This window comes from Macaca fascicularis, chromosome 7 (genome assembly GCF_037993035.2).
Source record: "Macaca fascicularis isolate 582-1 chromosome 7, T2T-MFA8v1.1".
NCBI classification, from domain to species: domain Eukaryota; kingdom Metazoa; phylum Chordata; class Mammalia; order Primates; family Cercopithecidae; genus Macaca; species Macaca fascicularis.
In genome coordinates, this window is record NC_088381.1 from 99131068 (window position 1) to 99156249 (window position 25182).

The 25182-nt window shown below is 39.5% G+C and overlaps 1 protein-coding gene and 1 pseudogene across 33 annotated transcripts in view; both read right to left on the reverse strand.

The window, feature by feature from the left end:
- Positions 1-25182, reverse strand: part of HEATR5A (HEAT repeat containing 5A) — a 124416-nt gene that overhangs the window by 18410 nt on the left and 80824 nt on the right. For all 33 annotated transcript variants that reach the window (XM_073997204.1, XM_073997199.1, XM_073997193.1 and 30 more), the window contains 8 exons: positions 23885-24023; positions 17992-18171; positions 15452-15691; positions 13362-13543; positions 10084-10152; positions 7629-7808; positions 4886-5108; positions 574-822 (listed from right to left, as the gene is read on the reverse strand). In XM_073997204.1, the coding sequence (XP_073853305.1) occupies positions 574-822; positions 4886-5108; positions 7629-7808; positions 10084-10152; positions 13362-13543; positions 15452-15691; positions 17992-18171; positions 23885-24023 (1462 nt within the window). The remainder of the gene's footprint in view (positions 1-573; positions 823-4885; positions 5109-7628; positions 7809-10083; positions 10153-13361; positions 13544-15451; positions 15692-17991; positions 18172-23884; positions 24024-25182) is intronic.
- LOC141407273 (ATP synthase F(0) complex subunit C1, mitochondrial pseudogene) lies at positions 11898-12644 on the reverse strand (annotated as a pseudogene).

Genomic DNA, 25182 nt, shown 5'->3' on the forward strand with positions numbered 1-25182 from the left:
CGGGAGGCTGAGGCAGGAGAATCGCTTGAACCCAGGAGGCAGAGGTTGTGGTGAGCTGAGACTGCTCCATTGCACTCTGGCCTGGGCAACAAGAGCAAAACTCTCGTCTCAATAAAAAAAAAAAAAAAAAAAAAAAAACCAAAAAACTAAACTAGGCCTGTGCACTAGTTGCTTAGTTGCTATGAAACAGTTCAAAGCTGCAAAAATTACAATAAAATTGCACCAGAAAACATATGGAGTTTTACAACTTTACTTTGGCTAAAATTTATTGGGTGATCATCACGTATCAGTCATTGTGCTTTGACATACATCTTTTTATTAAATTATCGTAACAGTTGACAAAGTAGGCACTATTATTGACACTAATTCTGAGATAAATGAGCAGAGAGCTCAAGTAATTTATTTATATTTATATTTTTAATTGACAATAATTGTGAGCTTGAGTTGAAATCGTGCCAATGCACTCCAGCCTGGGCAAAAGAGTGAAACTCCATATCAAAAAAACAAAAACAACAACAACAACAACAACAAAAAACCCGAGGGTTGTAAACTTCTATAAGTGATTTAACTGACCTAAAATCAGATGGAATCTATCAGTATAGACATCCTCAGGGGACTTTATGGTAGCCCCAGAAGATGAACCCTGACACATGGAAGTTGGTGTTACAGGCCTGGAGAGATCAGATGCTCCTTCATCTGGGTCAGCAACAACAAAGCCCGTGCTTGTAAGCCACAATGCCGTAGCATGGAGGATAAGTGCCCAGGAGTTGTAATACTGCAATTTTGCATTTTCACTAGTCTCTGCTGTGTAGAAAGCACCGCCTAAAGCAAACAGTTTCAGGAGAAATAAGAGGTTAGCTGCCAATGTATTTTCTCCTTTTTCTGTTACAAGATATAGACCATTTCCATCACTCTGAAAGTTCCCTTGTACCCTTTTTCAGTCAGTTCCCTATACCCTAAGGCAACTACTTTCTAGTTTTTATCAGCACAGATTAGTTTTGCCTACTCTTCAACTTCATATAAATAGAATCACATATTCACATGTACTTATTTGCGACTAATATTTTGTTAACAAAATAACCTAACAACATTTTTAGAGATTCATTCATGCTGCTATGTTATCAGTATTCTGTTATCAACGTTCTTATTTTTACTGGAAGTACAACTGATAGGTCATAGGGCTCATCTACTTTTAACTTCATAAAAAGTTTTCAGCCTAATTTGTAACTTTTTATAATTTAATCATAAACATTTAAAAACAAAATATGTGTATATGTGTGATTAAAATAAATACCAATACCCATTTACCCACTTCCAAGATGGAACATTAACATTTTCCCTGATTTTCTTTTTAAATCTCTCTTAATTTTTTTCTCTTTTTTTTCAGATGGAATCTCACTCTGTCGCCCAGGCTGGAATGCAGTGGTGAGATCTCAGCTCACTGCAACCTCCAACTTCTGGGTTCAAGCGATTCTCCCGCCTCAGCCTCCTGAGTAGCTGGGACCACAGGTGTGTACCACCACGCCTGGCTAATTTTTTGTATTTTAGTAGAGATGGGGTTTCACCATGTTGCCCAGGTTGGTCTTGAACTCCTGGGCTCAGGCAATCCGCCCACCTCGGCCTCCTAAAGGGTTGGGATTACAGGTGTGAGCCACCGCGCCTGGCCAATTTTTTCCTTGAAAAACCTAAAACTGTTATACCACTAATTCTTGCCCCTCCTTCCATGACTACTTTCCTCAAGCCAGTAAGAATGACTCCTAGATATGGTCTTATACTTTCACAATAATCTATGCATTCATTAATAACATATGCTATTTTTTTGTGTGTTTAAAAGTTTACTTAAAAGGCATCACACCGTATGTATCCTTTTTTTTTTGGAGATGGGGTTTCACTATGTTGTCCAGGTTGGCCCTGAACTCCTGAGCTCAAGTGACCCTTCCACTTCAGCCTCCTGAGTAGCTGAGACTACCAGCATGTACTACCATGCCTGGCTTACATGCATCCTTTATTTTTTCTGTCCAGGCACGGTGGCTCATGCCTGTAATCCCAGCACTGTGGGAGGCTGAGGCAGGCAGATCACCTGAGGTCAGGAGCTCGAGACCAGCCTGGCTAACATGTAGAAACCCTGTCTCTACTAAAAATACAAAAATTAGCTGGGCGTGGTAGTGCACACCTATAGTCCTAGCTACTTGGGAGGCTGAGGCAAGAGAATCGGTTGAACCCAGGAGGTGGAGGTTGCAGTGAGCCGAGATCAAGCCACTGCCCTCCAGACTGCGTCACAGAGCAAGACTCTGTCTCAAAAATAAATAAATAAATAAATAAATAAATAAATATTTTTTCACTTAACATTATGTTTTTAAGATTTACTTACAGTTGCTATATGTCTGTCATTCATTTTTCTGTTGTGTAAGTAAATCAGCTTATTTTCACTTTGTTTCAATTTTAATGCTACTGAAAAGTACAACAATCACTCCACATATCTTTTTGTATATAATTCCAACGAAAATTCTAATAGGACTAGGGTGCGCACCATAGTGTACACTATAGTCCCAGCTGCTTAGGAGGGTGAGGTGGGAGGATCACTTGAGCCCAGCTGTAGTGCACTATGATTGCTCCTGTGAACAGTCATTGTACTCCAGCCTGGGCAACCCAGCAGGACCCTGTCTCTAAAAACACACAAACAAACCAAATACACACATACAAAACTAGTAGAACTTTACAGACTCTTCCTAAAATTCATTTCAAAAAGTAAAAATACAATGATAGCTAAGACATTTTGGAATAACATGAAGAAGATTAAGAGTGGCTACAAAGTAACCAACCCATAAAATGCAGTATTAGTAACTGACTAAAAATAAGAACCCTATCCCTATTCCACACACACAAAATAAATTCCAGTTCTACCAAAGTTCAAATGTAAAAGGCAAAACTGTAAAGCTTATATATCTTTATGATCTTAAATTTAAAAATGTATGTGGTAACATACAAAAACACAAACCATAAATGACTGATTACATTCCCTAATTTTTTTTTTTTTTTTTTTTTTTTTAAAGAGAGGGACTTGCTCTGTCACCCAGACTGGAGTGCAGTGGCACAATCATAGCTGCCTGCAGCCTCCAACTCCTGGGCTCATGGGATCTTCCCACATCAGCCTTCTGAGTAGCTGGGACTACAGGTGTACTACATCACACCGAACTTCCATTAGTTTAAAAAAGGTAAAAGAAAAGGACAAGTTACAGACTGAGAGAAAATACTTATAAGACATGAAATCACAAAGGAATAGTGTTGTGTATATATATAAAGGATTACACAATCAGGAAGAAAACAATTGTCTTTTTTTTTTTTTTGAGACGGAGTCTCGCTCTGTCACCCAGGCTGGAGTGCAGTGGCCAGATCTCAGCTCACTGCAAGCTCTGCCTCCTGGGTTTATGCCATTTTCCTGCCTCAGCCTCCCGAGTAGCTGGGACTACAGGTGCCCGCCACCTCGCCCGGCTAGTTTTTTGTATTTTTCAGTAGAGACGGGGTTTCACCATGTTAGCCAGGATGGTCTCGATCTCCTGACCTCGTGATCCACCCGCCTCAGCCTTCCAAAGTGCTAGGATTACAGGCTTGAGCCACCGCGCCCGGCCGAAAACAATTGTTATAAATGAATTTCTGATGCTGCAAAAGAAACAGCACTCAGATATAATTTAAGTTTCCTCAGCAAGGCAATTTACTTTTGCAAAAGGGTGTCACTTGCGCCAATTAAGATTGCAAGTGCACATGGAACAAAGGAGACAAGGGGGTTTTTATATCCTTAAAGCGATCTGTATCTCTGTGTTCTTCCCCCATGGGCTGGGGTTGGACTGCACAATCTGAGCTGACCCGACTGGCTACTTGTAAATATTTTTCTAAATATGGAAGGGAGGGGGACATGAGGTCCAGTGGTGGAGCAACTGGGACGTGCAGTTTCGGAACAATGGGTACAGGTAACCAAAGGAACAGATGTGAGTTATCAATTAAAACTGACGGGAAGGGGGTAGGGTGTTTACAGTAACTGGAGGCAAGGAGAAACAAGAAAGTTGAGTTTGAGAACAAAGGGTAAGGAAGTTAACAGGCTAAACCTTTTGAAGAAAAACTCAGAAAGATTCATTGTATCTTATAACAAAATAAATACCAAATAGCAGATGGGCAAAGATTATGACTAAATTATTTATGGAAGAAGCAACTTAAAGACTCTTAATCAAGGAAATAAGAAAATAAAACAATGAAATATTTCATAGCCATCAGATTGGCAAAAATTATTAAGTATGATAATACAGTGTGGAGAAATGAAAACAAGTTGCTGGTGGGTGTAGCCTTTCTTTTTTTTTGAGACAGAGTCTCACTCTTTTCACCTAGGCTGGAGTGCAGAGGCACGATCTCAGCTCATTGCAACCTCTGCCTCCCAGGTTCAGGCAATCCTCCTGCCTCAGCTTCCCGAGTTGCAGGGATTATGGGCACTCGCCACCACACTTGGCTAACTTTTGTGTTTTTAGTAGAGACGGGGTTTCACCATGTTGGCGGTGCTGGTCTCGAACTCCTGACTTCAAGTGATCCGCCCACCTCAGCTTCCCGAATTGCTGGGATTACATAAGTTTGAGAATAGCCTGGCAACAAGGCAAAACCCCATCTCTGCGAAATACATAAAAATTAGCTGGTCGTGGTGGTGTATGCCTGTAGTCCTTGCTACTTGGGAGGCTGAGGTAGGAGGATTGCCTGAGCCCAGGAGGCAGAGATTGCAGTGAGCCAAAATTGCACCAATGCACTCCAGCCTGGGAAACAAAGTAAGACCCTGTCTCAAAAAAAAAAAAAGAAAATGTGTTACTGTCACTCTAGGGATTATCTAAGTATTTTACCTCCTTACCTTCAGCAGGAAGTTGGGAGGCAAATTCTGAAGGCAAAGTTAAAAGAGCAAAATCCTGAAGTGCAGCAAGCCAGAGTCTGCTTAGTGTGCCAAGATCTGCATAGACTAAGTCAAGAAGTCCATCTGATGAACATGATCCATTTCTGATACTGTCCTCTAAACAGCTGGTAGTCTTCAGAGGTTGTCTGTGGTTTTTATGTCTTTGCACAGCAATTATGTAGACCTGTTAAAGGTTAATTGAAAAACAGGAAATCTTTTATCTGCTGAAAAGGTACTATAAAATGTTTATATTTTCCTGAAGAGGCAGACTTACCTTTGAGCATACTGGACTTGAAATGCACTGTGATATCAAGAAGGCCTGTCTGTGTAACTACACACAGAAAACTGGGGTAGAAAGAGTCAAAAATACTATCTTCAATGAGATGCATTAGGGATAACAAATATCTGCTAAATATGATGCCACTTCTCACATTTACAATCATAATACTATATCACGGCACTCTTTCTCACTAAGCCTGGTATGGCCTAATAATCCATCTTAACATACGGCTACAGGTAGCCATCTCTTAACTGAAAGACTGAAAATATTTTCATTCAAACGTATCACTAAATCTCTAAAAAGTGTACACAAATAGATTTAACGTGGATTATAGAATGTTAAAGTATGCAACACAGTGTATAACATGCACTATTCCTTTATCTACAACTCTAAAATCCAAAAAGCTCTGAAAAAACCTAAGTTTTGGGCAAACTAATCTGGTGGCAAAACTGAAGAACTTTGTGAGGCCATTTATATCTATACACACAAAACAGTATGAATATTCAAACATGAATGTGTCTGATTATAGATTCTATGGTATCTTTATTGAAGAAGTAACATGAGGAGGTAACAGGCTTAAGCAAAAGCACAGGATTTAGATCCAGTCTATTTTATTTTATTTTTATTTTTTTGAGAAGAAGTCTCATTCTGTCACCCAAGCTGGAGTGCAGTGGTGCCATCTCAGCTCACTACAACCTCCACCTCCCCGGTTCAAGCAATTCTCCTGCCTCAGCCTCCCAAGTAGCTGAGATTACAGGCATGCACCACCATGCCTGGCTGGCTTTTGTATTTTTTAGTAGAGATTGGGTTTCACCATGTTGACCAGGCTGGTCTTGAACTCCTGACCTCATGTAATCTGCCTGCCTCAGTCTCCCAAAGTGCTGGGATTACAGGTGTGAGCCACCACGCCCAGGCTATTTTATTTATTTGTTTTCTTATTTTTGAGACGGAGTTTCGCTCTTGTTCCCCAAGCTGGGGTGCAATGGTGCGATCTCAGCTCACTGCAACCTCTGCCTCCCGGGTTCAAGCAATTCTCCTGCCTCGGCCTCCCGAGTAGCTGGGATTACCAGCGTGCGCCACCATGCCCAGCTAATTTTTTGTATTTTCAGTAGAAATGGGGTTTCACCATGTTAGCCAGGCTGGTCTCGAACTTCTGATCTCAGGTGATCTGCCCACCTTGGCCTCCCAAAGTGCTAGGATTACAGGTGTGCACCACCGTGCCCAGCCTATTTTATTTATTATTAAAATTTTATATAGAGATGGGGTCTCAGTATGTTGTCCAGGCTGATCTCGAACTCCTGGCCTCAAGTAATCCTCTTGCCTTGGGCTCCTAAAGTGTTGGGATTACAAGCATGAGCCACTGCACCTGGCCAGACCCAGTTTATTGAATCTAGGCACAACTACTTCCTAATGAAGGTTGTGATAAATAATGACAAAAATAAAGATTCTACAACTTTCAGGTTTAAAATACCTCTACTGGAGGAAACCCTTTTGTACATGTTGGTTAATCTCTTAGATGAAATCTGAGATTACATACCTTCATTAAAATGGTATGTGAACTGGGCCAGGCATGGTGGCTCATACTTGTAATCTCAACACTTTAAGAGGCAGAGGAGAGTGGACCATTTGAGGTCAGGAGTTCAGGACCAACCTGGCCAACACGGTGAAACCCCATCTCTACTAAAAATACAAAAATTAGCTGGGTGTGGTAGTGAATACCTGCAGTCCCAGCTACTTGGGAGGTTGAGACACGAGAATCGCTTGAACCTGGGAGGTGGAGGTTGCAGTGAGCCAAGATTGCTCCAGTGCACCCCAGCCTCGTCAACAGAACAAGACTCTGTCTCCAAAAAAATGATATGTGAACCAAGATTGGTCATGTTTGGTCACTGCCGAAGCTGGGTGATGGGTATATGTAGATTCATTATAAATACTACTACGTCTACTTTTGCAAATGTTTAAACATTGCATAGTAAATTAAAAAATATTGTTTTCTTCTTTATTAGGAAAGTAAATAAGCATTTTACTGTAAGATTTCTTTATCCTTGGAAAATAAAATAACTACTACTTAGTATTCAAAAATCATTCTATGAAAGAGCATTAGAAAGCATTACATGCTACAGAGTTGAGAGAAGACCCAAATTTCCAAGAATTCAGGATTCAATAAAAGCTGACTTCCATTGGCTACTGTAAAGTCCCTCTGGCTTATAAGTGGCACTGCTTAAAGTAGGAGATAATAGACTACGGAAGACTCTTTAAAATGCTTGACCAACATATTAACACATAAATATATCACATGTTGGAATTATTTTTAAACTTAAAAATGAACTTATTTGTAGTTCATTTTAAATAGTAAATTTCAGTTTATGGCCTAAGGTGTTTATTAACAACTTCCAAAATTCCAGTTATAAATTAAGAAATACCAACCTCTGCCCAGGCTTTAAGCACAGCTAAGATCTCCATGGTAGAAGCACTTTCATTATATAAGTGACTTAGAGCTTCTTTTCCAGCCTGTATTTTAGTTAAAGATGAAACAAGCAACTGATGAACTCTTCGGAGATCATTAAGGTCACTTACAACTCCACTTGCGATCCAGGCACTGCAAACCTAGTTTTCAAGAAATTAAAAGTTATATTTTAAAATTATAAGTATCTCCCTTGGCTGGGCATGGTGGCTCATACCTGTAATCCCAGCACTTTGGGAGCTGAGGCAGGCAGACTGCTTGAGCTCAGGAGTTTGAGACAAGCCTGGGCAACATGGCAAAACTCTGCCTAAAGGAAAATACAAAAATCAGCTGGGCATGGTAATGTGCACCTGTAGTACTAGCTACTCAGAAGGCTAGGGCAGGAGGACTGCATGAGCCCATGAGTTTGAGGACACAGTGAGCGAGAGGATTGAGCCACTACACTCCAGATCTCTAGACTCGCTGGCAGAGTGAGACCCCATCTCTTAAAACAAAAAAAACCCAAAAAAACCCATCTCTTAAAAAAAAAATCTCCCTTGTGAGTTCAGCAGAGCTCACTCACATCTCAAGAATCTAGTCACTGAGACTATATTGCTATTGCTTTCAAGAAATCCTGTGGAAGGAGGCTGATAATGATAGTCAAAAGCCAGCATTTCCAAAGGGAACGAAGTCTAAGGTTGAAGCAAGGAAATCAGTGCTAATGAGCATATAAATTGAACAGTTCTAGACATATTAATATGGAGAAATGAAGCTATGAAATCATAAAACCCCAACAAAATTTTTGATTGTTTTGAAGACAGTATCTTTTTAATCTTAAAAACAAAACATCATTAATTCTACAATGCAAAACACTTGGTCCAGGTGCCATGATATTTCTCTCTCTTTTTTTGGGATAGAATCTTGCTCTGTAGCCCAGGCTGGAATGCAGGGGTGCCATCACAGCTCCTACAACCTTGACCTCCACGGCCCAGGGGATCCTCCCACCTCAGCCTCCTGAGTAGCCAGGACCACAGGCACATACCACCACGCCTGGCTAATTTTTTATTTTTTATAGAGAAAGGTTCTTCCTATGTTGCCCAGGCTGGTCTCAAACTCCTGAGCTCAAGTGAGCCACTTGCCTTGGCCTCCCAAAGGGCTGGGATTATAGGAATGAGTCACTGTGTCCAGCTGATATTTCTCTTTTTCTAAGGACAATTTATTTTTCCTCTTCTGTGTATTTATTTAGTTATTATCTCATCTCACAAACTATTTCAAGTGGCTTAGAGCAGGAACACACATAATAAAGTTATAATAAATTAGAGATTCATACAACATTTAACATAGTTCTCTGAATAGTAAAAGCACTCAACTATTTCCCAAGTACAATTAAATAAAAATTGAAAGGACTGACTAAAATTAGTTTTTCCCACTATGTTTATAATTAATTTATTCATATCAGTCCTGCTTGCAATTAGCTCAGGTCATTCCGGGCTAGATTTTTTTTTTTTTTTGAGATGGAGTCTCCCTCTGTCGCCCAGGCTGGAGTGCAGTGGCATGATCTCAGCTCACTGCAGCCTCCGCCTCCCAGGTTCAGGTGATCCTCCCACCTTAGCCTCCTGAGCAGCTGGGACAATAGGTACTTGCCACCACGCCTGGCTCATTTTTTTGTACTTTTAGTAGACAGGGTTTCACCATGTTGGCCAGGCTGGCCTCTAACTCCTGACCTCAAGTGATCCACCTGCCTTGGCCTCCCAAAGTGCTGGGATTACAGGTGTGAGTCACTGTACCTGGCCTAGGGCTGGATATTAAGTGTTTGACAATGCAGTCTCAGAAAAGCAATGGTTTAAAATTGTATATTATATGGCTCTTAGGTATATGAAAAAGTGCTCAATCTCACTTGAAATACAAATCTAAACTATCTCGAGATAGTCTTTTATTAAAGTCTCGTACAGACAAAAATCTGAAAGTTTGATGACTCACAATGTTGCTGGGACTGTGGTAAAACAGGTACTTGTATAACATTGTTGGTGGAAATTTAAATGGTAAACATCTCTAATATCCATCAACTATTAATTATTCATCCATTCAATTTTGGGGGAATCCATCAATTCAATTTTGGGGGATTTATCTCACAGACATGCTTACACCCAGTGAAATGACCTATGCACAAGGTCACTCATACAGCACTATTCTAATAGCAAAAGACAAAAAACCCAGTGTCCGTCAATATGGAACTGGTTAAAAAAATTATAACATATCTATATAGTGGACTATCATGCAGTTATCAAAAAGGAAGAGTAAGTTCTCTACATTTAAGAAGAAAAGTGTAAGCTGTGATTGATGGTAAGACATCTATAAAGAAAAAACATTGGTAAAAAATATTAACTGGAGGATTGCGTCCCAAGATTATTTCTTAAGCTTCATCTTTTAACCATTTACCTGACACGCTTTAGCAGTGACATCAGGTGGTGTCTCTGACGTGAAGGCTGGTCTAAGTGCTGCTCCTACCTGGAAAGAAATTACATGACATATCAAACATCAATAAGTAAGACAGCACAAGTTCTCCCTGTTTTTAATGTTATTTTAAAATTATTTATTTATAACAGGTATTACGGACAGCTGTTGTTTTGTCTACCCAGCATATCTTCCCCTGTTTTTAGGTAACAACATCCCAATTTTTCCTTTGGGGAATGATCTTCTCTCCCCAACTCTTTTTTTTTGTTTTGAGACAGAGTCTTGCCCTGTCGCCCAGGCAGGCTGGAGTGCAGTGGCGCAATCTCAGCTCACTACAACCTCCGCCTCCCAGGTTCAAGTGATTCTCCTGCCTCAGTTTCCCAAGTAGCTGGGATTACAGATGCAAGCCACCACAACCAGCTAATTTTGTATTTTTAGTGGAGACGGGGTTTCACTATGTTGGCAAGGCTGGTTGGTCTCCAACTCCTGACCTCAAGTGATCCACCTGCCTCCTCCCAAAGTGCTGGGATTACAGGTGTGCGCCACCGTGCCCGGCCTCTCCCCAACTCTTAATCCACATTGTTGGTTTGGAGCTAACAGCGTTGCCTGGCTCCAGAGACTCATGCTGGGATACTGAAGGCTCTCAAGATTTTCACTGGGAGTACTGGGAAAGAAGCACTGTATCTTTCTGAGGCCCCGGGTAGGCTAAGACAGCCATCTTGATTTCACTTGGAGAGAATAAACCTGAAAATAAGGCCACTGTGAAAGAAAGCAGAGACAACTAAGAGAGTCCTATAATAATTTTCCTTTTCTGCTTGAGTTCTAATTGTATTTCTAGCACTTGCAATTGTGAGAGGGCTAAAAATATAACAGAGCTCCTCTTAATTAAGTTGAATTATAATATTTTATTCTAATATAGTTTTTCTTTTTTCTTCTTTTTTTTTGAGACAAAGTCTCGCTCTTGTCCCTCAGGCTGGAGTGCAATGGCACGATCTCAGCTCACTGCAATCTCTGCCTTCTGGGTTCAAGTGATTCTCCTGCCTCAGCCTCCGGAGTAGCTGGGATTACACGAGCCTGCCACCACACCTAGCTCATTTTTGTATTTTTAGTAGAGATGGGGTTTCACCACGTTGGCCAGGCTGGTCTCAAACTCCTGATCTCAGGTGATCCGCCCGCCTTGGCCTCCCAAGGTGCTGGGATTACAGGCGTAAGCCATTGCGCCCAGCCTCTAACATGATAGTTCCAAGTAACTTTAATCCCTTCATTTTGCTTTGTCCCTAAGCATATGTTGGTATTAGCTGAACAAAGTGAAAAAGACCACTAATCAACTGATGAACTGCTCTGGACTCCCTAACTGCTAGCCATCAGAAGTTGCTTCTGAATAATAAAGAGAGATCTCCTTGGATGAATGCTGTTAAAGGATTACAAGACAGCTGATGATTTTGTTATCTTCCTTGTTCTTCTTAAATTGTTCAATGGACCAGTCAAATAATCAGTTAAAAATATTACAAAACCAGTAATAGAAACCTGAATCCTTGGGCTGGGCCTGGTGGCTCATGCCTGTAGTCCCAGCACACTGGAGGTGGAAGCAGACAGATCACTTCGGTCCAAGAGTTTGAGACCAGCTTGGGCAACATGGTAAAACTCTGTCTTTACAAAAAAAATACAAAAGTTAGCCAAGCATGGTGGCGTGTGGCTGTAGTTACAGCTACTTGAGGTTTCAGTGAGCCAAAATCATGCCACTGCACTCCAGCCTGGGCAACAGGGTAAAACCTTGTCTCAAAAACAACAACAAAAACCTCACAGACATCTGAATGATTTCCTAGGTCTAGAAAATAAATGAAGGAGTTTTTATATATCATGAAAATTAACCTTTATTTATTTATTTATTTAGAGAAATGTTGTGTTTAATGGTAAAGCTTAGCACACCCCAGCACCAGGAATGGCATGAAGTTGCAGCTGCAGGCACAGACAGGTGACCCCCAAGGAGCCTAACATGGTGAAGAGGATGAAGGAGACCATAAAACAGAAGAGAAGAGCCCCATGGCCTCAGACAGGGCAAAGCCCAGAATGGCATAGGAGAAGAGTTGCTGCTTGAGAGACAGGTTCCTGGCATAGCCAATAATCAAGATGCCAAACACCGCTCCAATGCCAGCCCCTGAACCAGCCACACCAACTGCAGCTGACCCAGCACCAATAAACTTGGCTGCTGTGTCAATGTCCTGGGAGACAACACTGGCCTGGAACTCCTGTCTGGCCACCTGGAACGGGGAGTTGCTGTAGGAAGGCTGTTTAGATGAATTTTCTGGGCTATTCAAGAACGAGGTAGACACAGGCCTGATTAGACCCCTGGTACAACAGCAGATCAGAGCTGGAGAAATGAGTAGTACCCCGGTGGTCTGCATTTTTTCAGTCTCCCATCTTTAGCCCTTGGTCTCAGTGCTCAGCTTCTTCTACCCCAAAAATTAACCTTTAAAGTTATAAAACACTCATTTTTTTTGTTTTTGTTTTCCTTAATAGGGCCTTTTTTTCCCCCTCCGTGGAGATGGGGGTCTCCCTATGATGCCCAGACTAGACTTGAACTTCTGGGCTCAAGTGATCTTCCTGCCTCAGCCTTCTAAGGAGCTGGGACTACAGGCATACTACTGCGCCCAAAAGACATGTTTTATGTACTTTGCTTTTACTTGAAGCTTTATAAAATATTAACCGAAAGATTTCTTCTTCATAGACATGTACTTTCTATATATGGATTATACTGGTGATACGTTAGCAGAGATACATACTCATTTATGAAGTGATATCCCAATTTGGTTCATAGACAGATCCTTCCTCCTTTCTTTCTTCCCTCCCTCCCTCTCTTTCTTTTTCTTTCCCCCTTTCTTCTTCTTCTTCTATTTTTTAACTTTCCCATCCTCAGACAGTTTCAGACTTTTTTTTTTGAGACAGTGTCTGGATCTGTGTCACCCAGGCTGGAGTGCAGTGGCACAATCTCAGCTCACTGCAACCTCCGTCTCCCAGGCTCAAGTGATTCTCCCACCTCAGCCTGAGACTACTGGTACACACCACCATGCCAGCTAGTTTTGTATTTTTGGTAGAGATGGGGTTTCGTCATGCTGCCGGGTCTTGAACTCCTGAGCTCAAAGCTACCTACCCGCCTTGGCCTCCTGAAGTGCTGGGATTACAGGCGTGAGCCACCGTGCCTGGCCTCATAGACTTTTTATCTGTGTGTTTAATAATAAAATTCTCTAACAGAAAGTGCTTACATTGGCTTGATACTGTTCCAGAATCACATGACCTGGAAACTCTGGTTCTGGAACAGTTGCAAATCGCCGAATAACAACTAACAGCATTTCAAGGCCAGAAAGACGGAGCTGGTCACTGTGATCTGTGGCAGCCATAAAAGCCATGCGAATTAAGTCAGCAAGATGAAGCACCAAAAAGTCATCTATAAGATTAAAAAACATATTGGGAGAAAAAAAGATTAGAAAACATCAAAAAAATGTGCTGGAACTAAGACTTACATTAAGTGATAATTTTTCCTCCTTTAATTTTATAACCTAGACTTTAAGTACCTCTGACTTGAAATACTGTTTTTACTGTTTGTTAAATAGAGACTTTAAAGCTGGATTTAATGTACACTGTAAATACACACAAAAAAACTGTCCCAAAGCTAGTAAGTATTTATAGCTACTCAGGGCAGAATTAGCATTTTTTAAGAGTCCTAATAGTATCTTCAATAAAATTTTGTTCAGATTTTATGATAAAAGTACATTAGTTGGTACAGAGGAGACTTTGGGCTTTGATTAATTAAGCAGAAATTTATCCTCTTTATGTCAAGTTGAAGCTAAGATGTAATGTTCCTTTAAAAAAAAGTTGTATGTGGCTCTTTATATGAACTACAATATCTTATTTTTACATATATTGCCAAATATACAAATGATGGGAGTATAAAAAACATTTCTAGCTGCAGAAATGATAAATGGGAATTCCTTTAATTCCTACAACACATTGTTTGGTATAATATACCTCCTGTGGAGAGATATAAGAAAATCATTTAACAGAAGAAATCAACATATCTTAGTAAATGCCAACTACAACTTTAACTGAGAGCACAGGAATCAGTAAGTATCTATAGCATGTATGTTTTGCAACTGTAAGTATCTAGCACAGTGCTCTTCACAAGAGACTCAATAAATGCATACTTAAAAAAATAATTAAACCAGAGATACCTAATTCATACTCAGACTGGCAACAGCAACATTTTGCTTTGTAATTCTTTTGTCTGGTAAAGAACACTTCTAAGGAATTTAGAAATATGAACTGTGGACAGGTGTGGTGGCTAATGCCTATAATCCCAGCACTTTGGGAGGCTGAGGTAGGAGAGTCACTTAAGCCCAGAAGTTTGAGACCAGCCCAGGAAACATAATAAGATCTCATTTCTACAGAAAAATTAAAAAATTAGATGGGGATGGTGGTATATGCCTGTTGTCCCAGTTACTCGGGAGGCTGGGGTGGGAGGATTGCTTGAGCCTGGAAGATTGAGGTTACAGTGAGCTGTGATCATGCCATTGCACTCCAGCCTGGGTGACAGAGCGAGATGCTGTCTCAAAAAAAAAAAAAAAAAAAAAAAAAGAACAAATATATATTGTATCTTTGAACATATCAGCTTAAGTGAATTTAAAAAATCAGACATCAAACCATAAAGACAAACATAAATAGGTAAAAATAATACAGCTGAACAGTAAGAGGTGATCAAAATGGTCTTACAATCAGGTTTACTTAACATTGAGAAAAGTTCAAATGTTTTCTAGTTATAACAGATTATAATATCTACGATATTAAAATAATCTATAAGCAAAAACTGGCCCAAGTTACAAACCAGGAAATAATTTTTGAGAACTAGTAAATGTTCATACTAATTCCCAAGAACCAATTATTTTCTATAAACTTAATGCATTGCACATGCTCATTAAAGTGAATACCAATATAAGAAGCTTAACCATTACAAACATATTTAAACATGAAGTGATGTGATCACAGCTCACTACAAGCTCGAACTCCTGAGCTCAAGTGATCCTCCTGCCTCAGCCTCCCAAGTAGCTGGAACTATCAGCGCATGCCACCATGCCCCACTAATTAAAAAAAATTTCTAATAGAGACAACATTTCATTATTGCCCAGGCTGGTTTCAAACTCCTGGGCTCAAGTGATCCTCCTGCCTCAGCCTCCCAAAGTGTTGGGATTGTAGGTATGAGCCACTGTGTCTGGCTAGTTTCATTTTTAAAATAATAAAACCGTAAGCAGACAGCACTTTTACATATATCATTTGGTGTTTTCATCACTATGTCACTTACTTCTTGAATCTTTTTTTTTCATTTCTTGTGCTAAAGCAATGTCAAAATGTGCACTGGTAGCATTCTCACATTGGTTAATTATCCTACAGACACACTCAGCAGCAAAGACTCTAGTAGCCCATCGAGGATTGGTAAAAGGATGGGATTTTTCGTCATGTCTGGTGGTCAGGACTGAGGCATCATCCCCTTTATCTCCTTCTTCTTCTTGCATTGTATCCACACAAGTTATAGCTGTACAATCTTTTATAAAAGGAGAACATACGTAATTATAATCAACTGAAAGATATATATATCAAAAGGAACACAAAAACGACTCCAAATTCAGACTAGAATTGCTCAATTATCAATTGCTACTGATCAATCATCTTTTTATTAACATCAAATAATTAGGTCTAATAACTACAGACAACTACAGTTGTCTAAAGGAGACACTCTAACAACTGTTACAGGTCAAAATGACAAAGCTGTCAAATTATACTCAAAGTAAAAAACAAACACAATAGTAGATACTGACATAATTATCAATCCCCTGCAGGTAGATGGATGTACTTAAGGAGACTCAAAATTCTCTAGTAGGACATGTGGGTGGGATACACTGGGAAGGCTGTTTTAACACTGGAGCCTTGTATGGATTTCAGGAGGTTCCTGAATCCACTGAAATTGTCTGAAAATATTTTTCTTAGGATAGACTCATTGCTATCATTACAGTATCAAAATTGTACCGATAGCTGGAGTCACCGAGTAGTGAATTATCTCCTCTACTTATTAACTGTTAAATTTACAAACTGTTTAACAACTGAAAATGGAACTAATGCTATGAAACAAAGCAAACTGGTTTTCTTGTATTATCCTGTATGTCAATATTTTTTTACATGTTAGAATACCACAGATGTCACAAATAAAGTTATGGTCAAGTTAACAGAGACTGGAAGGTGTTTTCCTGAGAAGGTATGGAGCCAAACCACAGAAGATGAAGAATTAATGGCAAGATAAAATTGAGCGAGCTCAGGGAGCATGAATGCAAAATTTAAAAAAGGTAAGTGAGATACCAGAAAAACGTAACCAGTCTATCTATGCACACACATATTTTCTTTCTCTTTTTTTTTTGAGACAAGATCTTGCTCTGTTACACAATCATGGCTCACTGCACCCTCGAACACCTGGGCTCAGGCGACATTTTCTTTTAAAGAAGTCCTTGCAATTTCTTGAGTAGTGGGGAACAGAAGAGAAAATTAGAAAAATAAAATATGTATAGCGTAATAGTTGAAACAGCCAGTGTAAATTATTGGAAGAGGGACCAATAAGAATGAAGATAGACAGAGGAGAGAATACAAAACATTCCAGGAATTTGATGTTAACTTTTCTCCTACCACACAATTCAGACATGAGAGCTACATTAAATTCTAAGGCTTGGGCAACTGAGTTGGGAGGACTGAAGTATAGTGGAAAGGTTGAGGATTTTAAAAGTTATGTAGGTGTAGGACTGAATCTGTCTTATGTCCTCAGGCAGGTTACCTCTCCAGGCCTATTTTCTCTTCTATAAAATAGAATAAAATTGCCTATGCATAGGATGGGTTAAAGGCTTAAATCAGATAAATTATGTACAGTTCTTAGAAAAGAACTGTTTTTTTTTTTCTTTTTTCTTCCTCTCATTTATTTTCTCTCTTATCCCAAGGATACGAATTTTAAATATTCAAATATACTTTCTCATAAACAATTATCTTGTATTACTAAAGACATTAGGGTAATAACACTGTTTTCTAATACTACTTGAAATTAACATTATTGTATATAGTGAAACTGGCTTGCTCAAAATGTCATAACTTTGTGTAATTTTCTCTTATGGTGACTAAGTAATTTCATATGGTGCGAGGGGTGGGGTGGGTATGTATGAATGTATGTATGTATGTAGAGACATGGTTTCACTTTATTGCCCAGGCTGGAGTGCAGTGGTATGATCTTGGCTCACTGCAACTTCTGCCTCTTGGGCTCAAGCAATCCTCCCATCTTAGCCTCCTGCGTAGCTGGGACTACAGGTGTGAGCCATCAGGCCCAGCTAATTAAAAAAAATTTTTTTTTGTAGAGATGGTGTTTTTCCACGTTGCCCAGGGTGGTCTCAAACTCGTGGACTTGAGCAATCTGTCTGCCTCAGCCTCCCAAAGTGCTGGGATTACAGGGGTAAGCCACTGCACCTGGTCTCAAATATATATTGCATGTATGAAAAGAAATGATGGGGACAATATAAATCAAGTCACATCTTTTAGAGCAGAAATAACTCTACTTTTTAGTTTGCTTTATATAGGAAAGTCATCTAAGACAGCCAAAGGGAAAAAGCAGGTTTAAGTATTGGATTTATATTGTTCAAATTAAAGAGAATTCTAAAACACTAGAAATATAATCTTCATTTGAAGAAAAGCAATAATCAGACAATCAGAATCCAGCTAGTTAGACAAGACTGATGAATTCTCAGTGGTAAACAATTTTAGGTAAAGTTTTAAATTTCAATTTTATTATTTTAACTGTTAATGACCAATACTTACCAGCTGATGCAGCAAGTACATCTTTACAAAGTTTTAACCACAGGGAGAGTTTTTCCACTGCCATAGATGTAAGCATATAATTTAAAGTCTCTTTGATATCATGGCATAATCTCTCATCTGTCTCTTTGTCTAGTAAGATCAATAATGCCCCCTCAAGGCCGATTTCTCTGATGTCAGCATCTGACAAGAAGAAAATCAACTATTGAAGTAACACAGAAAACAAAACTACCATATCACAAGCTCACACATTCAGTAGTTATTCAAATACTAGATGAAAATATATCTTAAAGAACTAGCCCAAATACTGTGCTTTAATCTAGTGAGATCCATTTTAGTTCACACTTGAATTTTGGGATTATTTATGACCCTATATAGCTGTAATTTATGTAATGTCATTAAAAAAAGTATTAATATGTTATTATTAATATGTTTTCTTAATCAGGTAAAAAGTTTTACCCAAGAAGTGTCCAATACTTATAAAACTTTTTTTTTCTCTTTATTTGAGATGGAGTTTCGCTCTTGTTGCCCAGACTGGAGTGTGTCCAATACTTATAAAACTTTTTTTTTCTCTTTATTTGAGATGGAGTTTCGCTCTTGTTGCCCAGACTGGAGTGCAAGGGCAAAATCTCGGCTCACTGCAACCTCTGCCTCCCAGGTTCAAGCGGTTCTCCTGCCTCAGCCTCCCTAGTAGCTAGAATTACAGGCACCCGCCACCACGCCCAGCTAATTTTTTGTATTTTTAGTAGAGGTGGGGTTTCACTACATTGCCCAGGCTGGTCTCGAACTCCTGACCTCAGGCGATCCACCCGTCTCAGCCTCCCAAAGGGCTGGGATTACAGGTCTGAGCCACTGCACCCAGCTCAATACTTATAAATTTTATTCAGTGCTTATTTATTTATTTTTTCCTTTTGAGACAGAGTCTCACTCTGTCACCCAGGATGGAGTGAAGTGGTGTGATCTCGGCTTACTGCAACCTCCGCCCCCCAGGTTGAAGCAGTTCTCCTGTCTCAGCCTCCCGAACAGCTGGGACTACAGGCGCCCACTACCATGCCCTGCTAAGTTTTGTATTTTTAGTAGAGATGGGTTTCACCAGTGGTCAGGCTGGTCTTGAACTCCTGACCTCAGGTGATCCGCATACCCAGGCCTCCCAAAGTGCTAGGATTACAGGCATGAGCCACCACGCCCGGCCCAGTATAATTATTTTCTAATTTTAAATAAACATAATTAAGTTTTCCTTATTCTGGTATAAAGCTTTAAAATACATTAATGTGAGAGTAAAGCCCAAACAGAAAACAACCACTATATGGAAAACACTGTTTAATTACTACAACTAAGCTATTGGGACTACTGAATAAACATATATCACTATACAATATTCTTACTACAAAGTAATACCTCAAAGGGGAAATACAAGCCTTGATCTAGCATCTACTATTACCTTTAATTCTGAAAATGCCAAACAGACAAATACATTTTCTCTTGAAGAGTTAACTCATCTAGCATTTATGAAAGTATGTAGATTTGAAAGGTTATATTATTAGTAGGCTATTCTATTTTTTTAATTTATTTTTTAGAGACAGAGTCTTGCTCTGTCACCCAGGTTGGAGTACAGTGGCACAATCTCACTGCAATCTCTGCCTCCCAAGTTCAAGCAATTCTCCTGCCTCAGCCTCTCCAGTAGCTGGGATTACAGGCATGTGCCACCATGCCCCCCTCCAAAAAAAAGCTAACTTTTTTGTATTATCTTGTAGAGACGAGGTTTCACCATGTTTGCCAGGCTGGTCTTGAACTCCTGACCTCAGATCCACCTGCCTCAGCCTCCCAAAGCGTTGGGATTATAGGCGTGAGCCACTGTGCCTGGCCTTTGTGGGTGTTTTGTTTTGTTGGTATTAGGCTATTTTAAAAGAGAAATTATCTTTCAAAGATCAGAAAGAGGTGATACAAATGTTTCAGATTAGGGATCTAAAAAGATATAATGGCTAAGGTAATGTGAGTCATAACTGGATCTTAGATTTAGGTGGTGGTGAGGAGGTGAGGAATCATAAAGGACATTTTTTGGATGACTAGGGAAATGTGTGTGAGGGCTGTAAATCAATATTGATTTTCTTAGGTGTGTGATCATGTACGGGTGTGTCCTTCACATTAGTCCGTTTTCACACTGCTATAAAGACATACCCAAGACTGGGTAATTTATTTAAAAAAGAGGTTTCAGGCCAGGCATGGTGGCTCACACTTGTAATCTCAGCACTTTGGGAGGCTGAGGCAGGTGGATCACTTGAGCCCAGGAGATCAAGACCAGCCTGGGCAACAAAGTGAGACCCCATCTCCACAAAAAACACACAAAAAAAATTTAGCTGGGTGAGGTGACATTCATTTGTAGTCCCAGCTACCAAAGAGGCTGAGGTGGAAAGATCACATGAGCCTGGAAAGTAGAGGCTGCAGTGAGCCCAGGTCGTGCCACTGCCCTCTAGCCAGGGCAACAGAGACCCTGTCTTAAAAAAAAATAAATAAATAAATAAAAGAATTATGCCAAATCTAGCCTGGATGATAGCATATCTGTTTACAACACAGTTTACTGAATATTTTAAGTCTACTGTTAAGACCTACTGCTCAGAAAAAAAAAAAAAAGATTATTTTCAAAATATTTCTGCTCACTGACAATGTGCCTAGTCATCCAAGAGCTCTCATGGAGAGGTACAAGGAGATAAACGTTGTCATGCTGGTTAACACAATATCCATTCTGCAGATTAAGGAGTCATTTTGACTTTCAAGTTGTCTTATTTAAAAAATACATTGTAAGGCTACAGCTGCCACAGACAGATGGATCTGGGCAAAGTAACTGAAAACCTCCGGAAAGAATTCATCATTCTAGATGGTTTTTGGAGATGGAATCTACTCCGGGTGAAGATGCTGTGAACACTGTTGAAATTACAACAAAGGGTTCAGAATGTTATGTGAATTTAGTTGATAAAGTGGTAGCAGGTTTGAGAGAATTAATTCCAGTTTTCAAAGTTCTACTCTAAGTTAAATGCTATCAAAAAGCATTGCACGTTACAGAGTAATCTTTCATGAAAGGAAGTCAATGAATATGGCAAACTTCATTGCTATCTTATTTTAAGAAATTGCTGGCTGGGCGTGGTGGCTCATGCCTGTAGTCCCAGCACTTTGGGAGGCCGAGACGAGTGGATCACGAGGTCAGGAGATCGAGACCATCCTGGCTAACATGGTGAAATGCCATCTCTACTAAAAATACAAAAAATTAGCCGGGTATGGTGGCGGGCGCCTGTAGTCCCAGCTACTCGGAGGCTGAGGCAGAAGAATGGCAGAAACCCGGAGGCAGAGCTTGCACTAGGCCGAGAGGGCGCCACTGCACTCTTGCCTGGGAGACAGACCAATACTCTGTCTCAGAAAAAAAAAAAAAAAAAAAAGAAAAGAAATGGCCAAAATTGCCACAGCCACTCCAAACCTTTAGCAACCGCCACCCTGATTAAGCAGCCATCAACACTGAGGCAAGACCCTCTACCAGCAAAAATATTATGACTCACTGAAAGCTCAGATGATGGTTAGCATTTTTTAGCAATAAAGAATTCTTAAATTAAGGTATGTACATTGCTTTTTTAGCCATAATGCTATCTCACACTTAGCAGACTACAGTATAGTACAAACATAATTCTGATATGCACTGGAAAACCAAAAAATTCCTGACTTGCTTTAATTGCAGGGTCTGGAACTAAACCCACAATACTAGGTATTATGTATATGTATGCCTGAATAGCAGCCCAGCCATGCTGATTTATGCAAGTTGAAGCAAAAAATTTGTTTTTGTTTTTGTTAGAGACAAGGTCTCACTATGTTGCTTAGGCTGGCCTTGAATTCCTGGGCTAAAGTGATCTTCTCACCTCAGCCTCTAAGGAAGCTGGGACTACAAGTACATGCCACCACAACTGGCTCAGCTCCCTAAACATTTTAATGTAAGAATAAAACTGTTACTTAAAGAACTGTTATTGATAGTAAAATATATTATGGATCTAAAAACTTAAGATACTGAAAAGCTCCGTGAAGGTTATGACTTTCTAAAAGTATGACAGTACTTTGAAAACTATACATACAAATGATTTTTTTTTTTTTAAGACAGAGTCTCACTCTGGTGCCCAGGCTGGAGTGCAGTGGTGCAATTTCGGCCCACCACAACATCCCCCTCCTGGGTTCAACCAATTCTTGTGCCCCAGCCTCTCAAGCAGCTGGGACTACAGGCGCATGCCGCCACACACGGCTAATTTTTTATATTTTTAGTAGAGACGGGGTTTTGCCATGTTGGCCAGGCTGGTCTCGAACTCCTGACCTCAGGTGATCTGCCCACCTTGGCCTCCCGAAGTACTGGGATTACAAGTGTGAGCAACTGCGACTGGCCAGAGTGTAAGATTTTGTACTGGTTTTTTTTGGAGTCAGTGTTTTGATCTGTTACCCAGGCTGCAGTGTGGTGGCATAATAACTCACAGAAACCTCAAACTCCTGGGCTCAAGCAATTCTCTTCTCTCAGCCTCCTGATTAATTAGTAGCTGGGACTACAGATGTGTACCACCACACCTGGCTAATTTAAAATTCTTTTGTAGAGATGGGGTCATGCCATGTTGCCCAGGGTGTTTTTTAAATATATATATATACACACACACACACACACACACACACACAAAATATATGTACATATGTATAAAATATATATATATTTAAAAATAGAGATGAGGTCTCACTATGTTGACCAGGCTGGTCTTGAACTCCTGGCCTCAAGCTGTCCTCTTATCTTGGCCTCCCAAAGTGCTGAGATTACAAGCATGAGCCAGTGTGTCTGGGCCCAGACTGTTTTTGAACTCCTGACCTAAGACAGTCCTCTCGCCTTGGCCTCACAAAGTGCTTAAGATTACAGGTGTGAGCCACCACGCCTGGCCTATTATTACTATTTTTGTAGGCTAGCAGTTTCTTTGAATTCATATGCAAATTCAGGTTATTCATATAATAGTTTTAAAATGAAGTGATATACACTTAAATCCCTACTGGTTAAGAAATCCTTTAATTCAGCTCTAAAATGTAAAAGAAGGGGCATTAAAAACTCTTTAACTTGTAGCAGACGTAACTATAATAAATTTTATGAAAGTGAGATTCTGCAGCAAACAGAGGCATGTGTGATAAATTATTTAAGGGCTAATCACATTTCATTCGACTGCTGTGAAAAAACTTGCTCTAGATCATTGGCTCTCAAACTTTAGTACAGTCATGCATGCCTTAATAGGATTACGTTCTGAAGAATGTGTTGTTAGGAAATTTCATTGTCATGTGAACATCATAGAGTGTACTTACCCAAACCTAGATGGTACAGACTACTCATAGGCTACAAACCCGTAGAACAACTTACTGTACTGGATACTATAGGCAATTATAACACAATGGTAAGCATTTGTGTATCAAAACATAGAAAAAAAAGATATAGTATTATAATCTTATGGGACCACTGTTGTAAATGCAGTCTGTTGTTGACCAAAACGCCATTATGTGGCACACAGCTACACTAACATAGGGACTGTAAAAATATGGATTTAAAAATACAGATTGCCAGGTAATACTCCCAGATTTCTGGTTCAGTAGGTCTGGGATGGGTCCCAATCTGCATTTCTAACAAGTTCCCAGGTGAAGTATACACTGCTGGTTTGAAAACCAGTTTGAGAACCACTGCTCTAAACCAGTAACATCACTGGTTGGAATAACTGTTAGCAATTCTTTCTTGTAGCAGGTTTAAGGCACATTAACTTTTAAACTGTTTCAAAACTCATGTATATATGGAAAATTTAAAATAAAAATAATCATTGGACCTGGACATAATCTTGATCAAGAGAATTACCTGGAGTCAACTCTTCTCTGCTATCCTTAGCAAGCATAACAGCATGTTCTGAAACTTCAGCTGCTTCTCTTTGTACAAGCTGACGTAAGCAAGCCAGTACTGCTCTTCTCAGTAACAAGTAGGGGCTATAAAGATTCACCTGAAAAATACCATTTAAGGAATGACAGAGCTAAAATTCTTGTTGGCACTCAGTGAGCCTAATAGATATTCACTGGACCCCTTCCTGATTCTGTCCAGCCCATCAGTGGGCTGGACACAGTTTATAAATACATAGGAACTTCTTGAAACTATTCTAGAATATATTTCTGATGATATAACTTAGAAACAGCTTAATAGGTAATATGTGTACTAGATTATGCACTACTCATAAATCTAAGCAAAAGTCTTTTGGCAGTGTCAGAAGGCAGAATTTATATGAGCAAACATAGTTTTAAGAGAAAAAAAGAATTACAATGGAAAGGATTTTGTTGCAGTTCATACATTTGTGTTCATGCAGATATATTATAATGTTTTATCATCCTCTAAGCAGAAATTTATACAAATCCATACAGGCAATACAGCATATTGGTTAAAATGGAGGTTCGAGAGTCAAAACGTCTCAATTTGAGTCCTAGATCCATCACTTACTAGCTGTGTGACCGTGGGCAAATTATTTAACTCCTCTAGAGTGCCTTAGTTTCCTCATTTGTAACACTAATGCATCTCTCAGGGCTATTGTGACATTAACACAAAGTAACATGCAAAGTGCTTACCACAGTACCTGCCAAATAGTAAATGTTAGTTATTATTAGTGTAGTCTCTTAACAATAATATTTTAATCAGACAACATATAAAGTAAATGCATTTTCAAATAAAGGCAGAAAACATTCACCAAAAATGCTCTCTAGAGACAAGCATTACAGAATACCAAATTTATATATATCAATACATATTTATGTATTGATAGAATACATATATGTACACATCTTACAGATGCCATGTAAGTATCAATAGGCTGTATCTACCCATGGCAAATAAGACTGGTAATATACTTCAGTTACAAGTTGAAGGTTAATGGATAAAAATTCTTAGTGATTTCATATATGAAATAAAGTTGAGATTTTAAATTTTGTACTAACTATGAAAGTAAAGATCAGTTTGGTATGGTCTACAAAATAAATATGTATATTATGGTAGTGATCTTCAAAGCAAAATTTGAGAAATAATGGCATAATTCTACAGTGATCTTTAGATATGGCATATGTGGGAAAAATAGGACTGAAGTAGATGAAGTTTTGTAAAGAGCAGAGGCTACATTT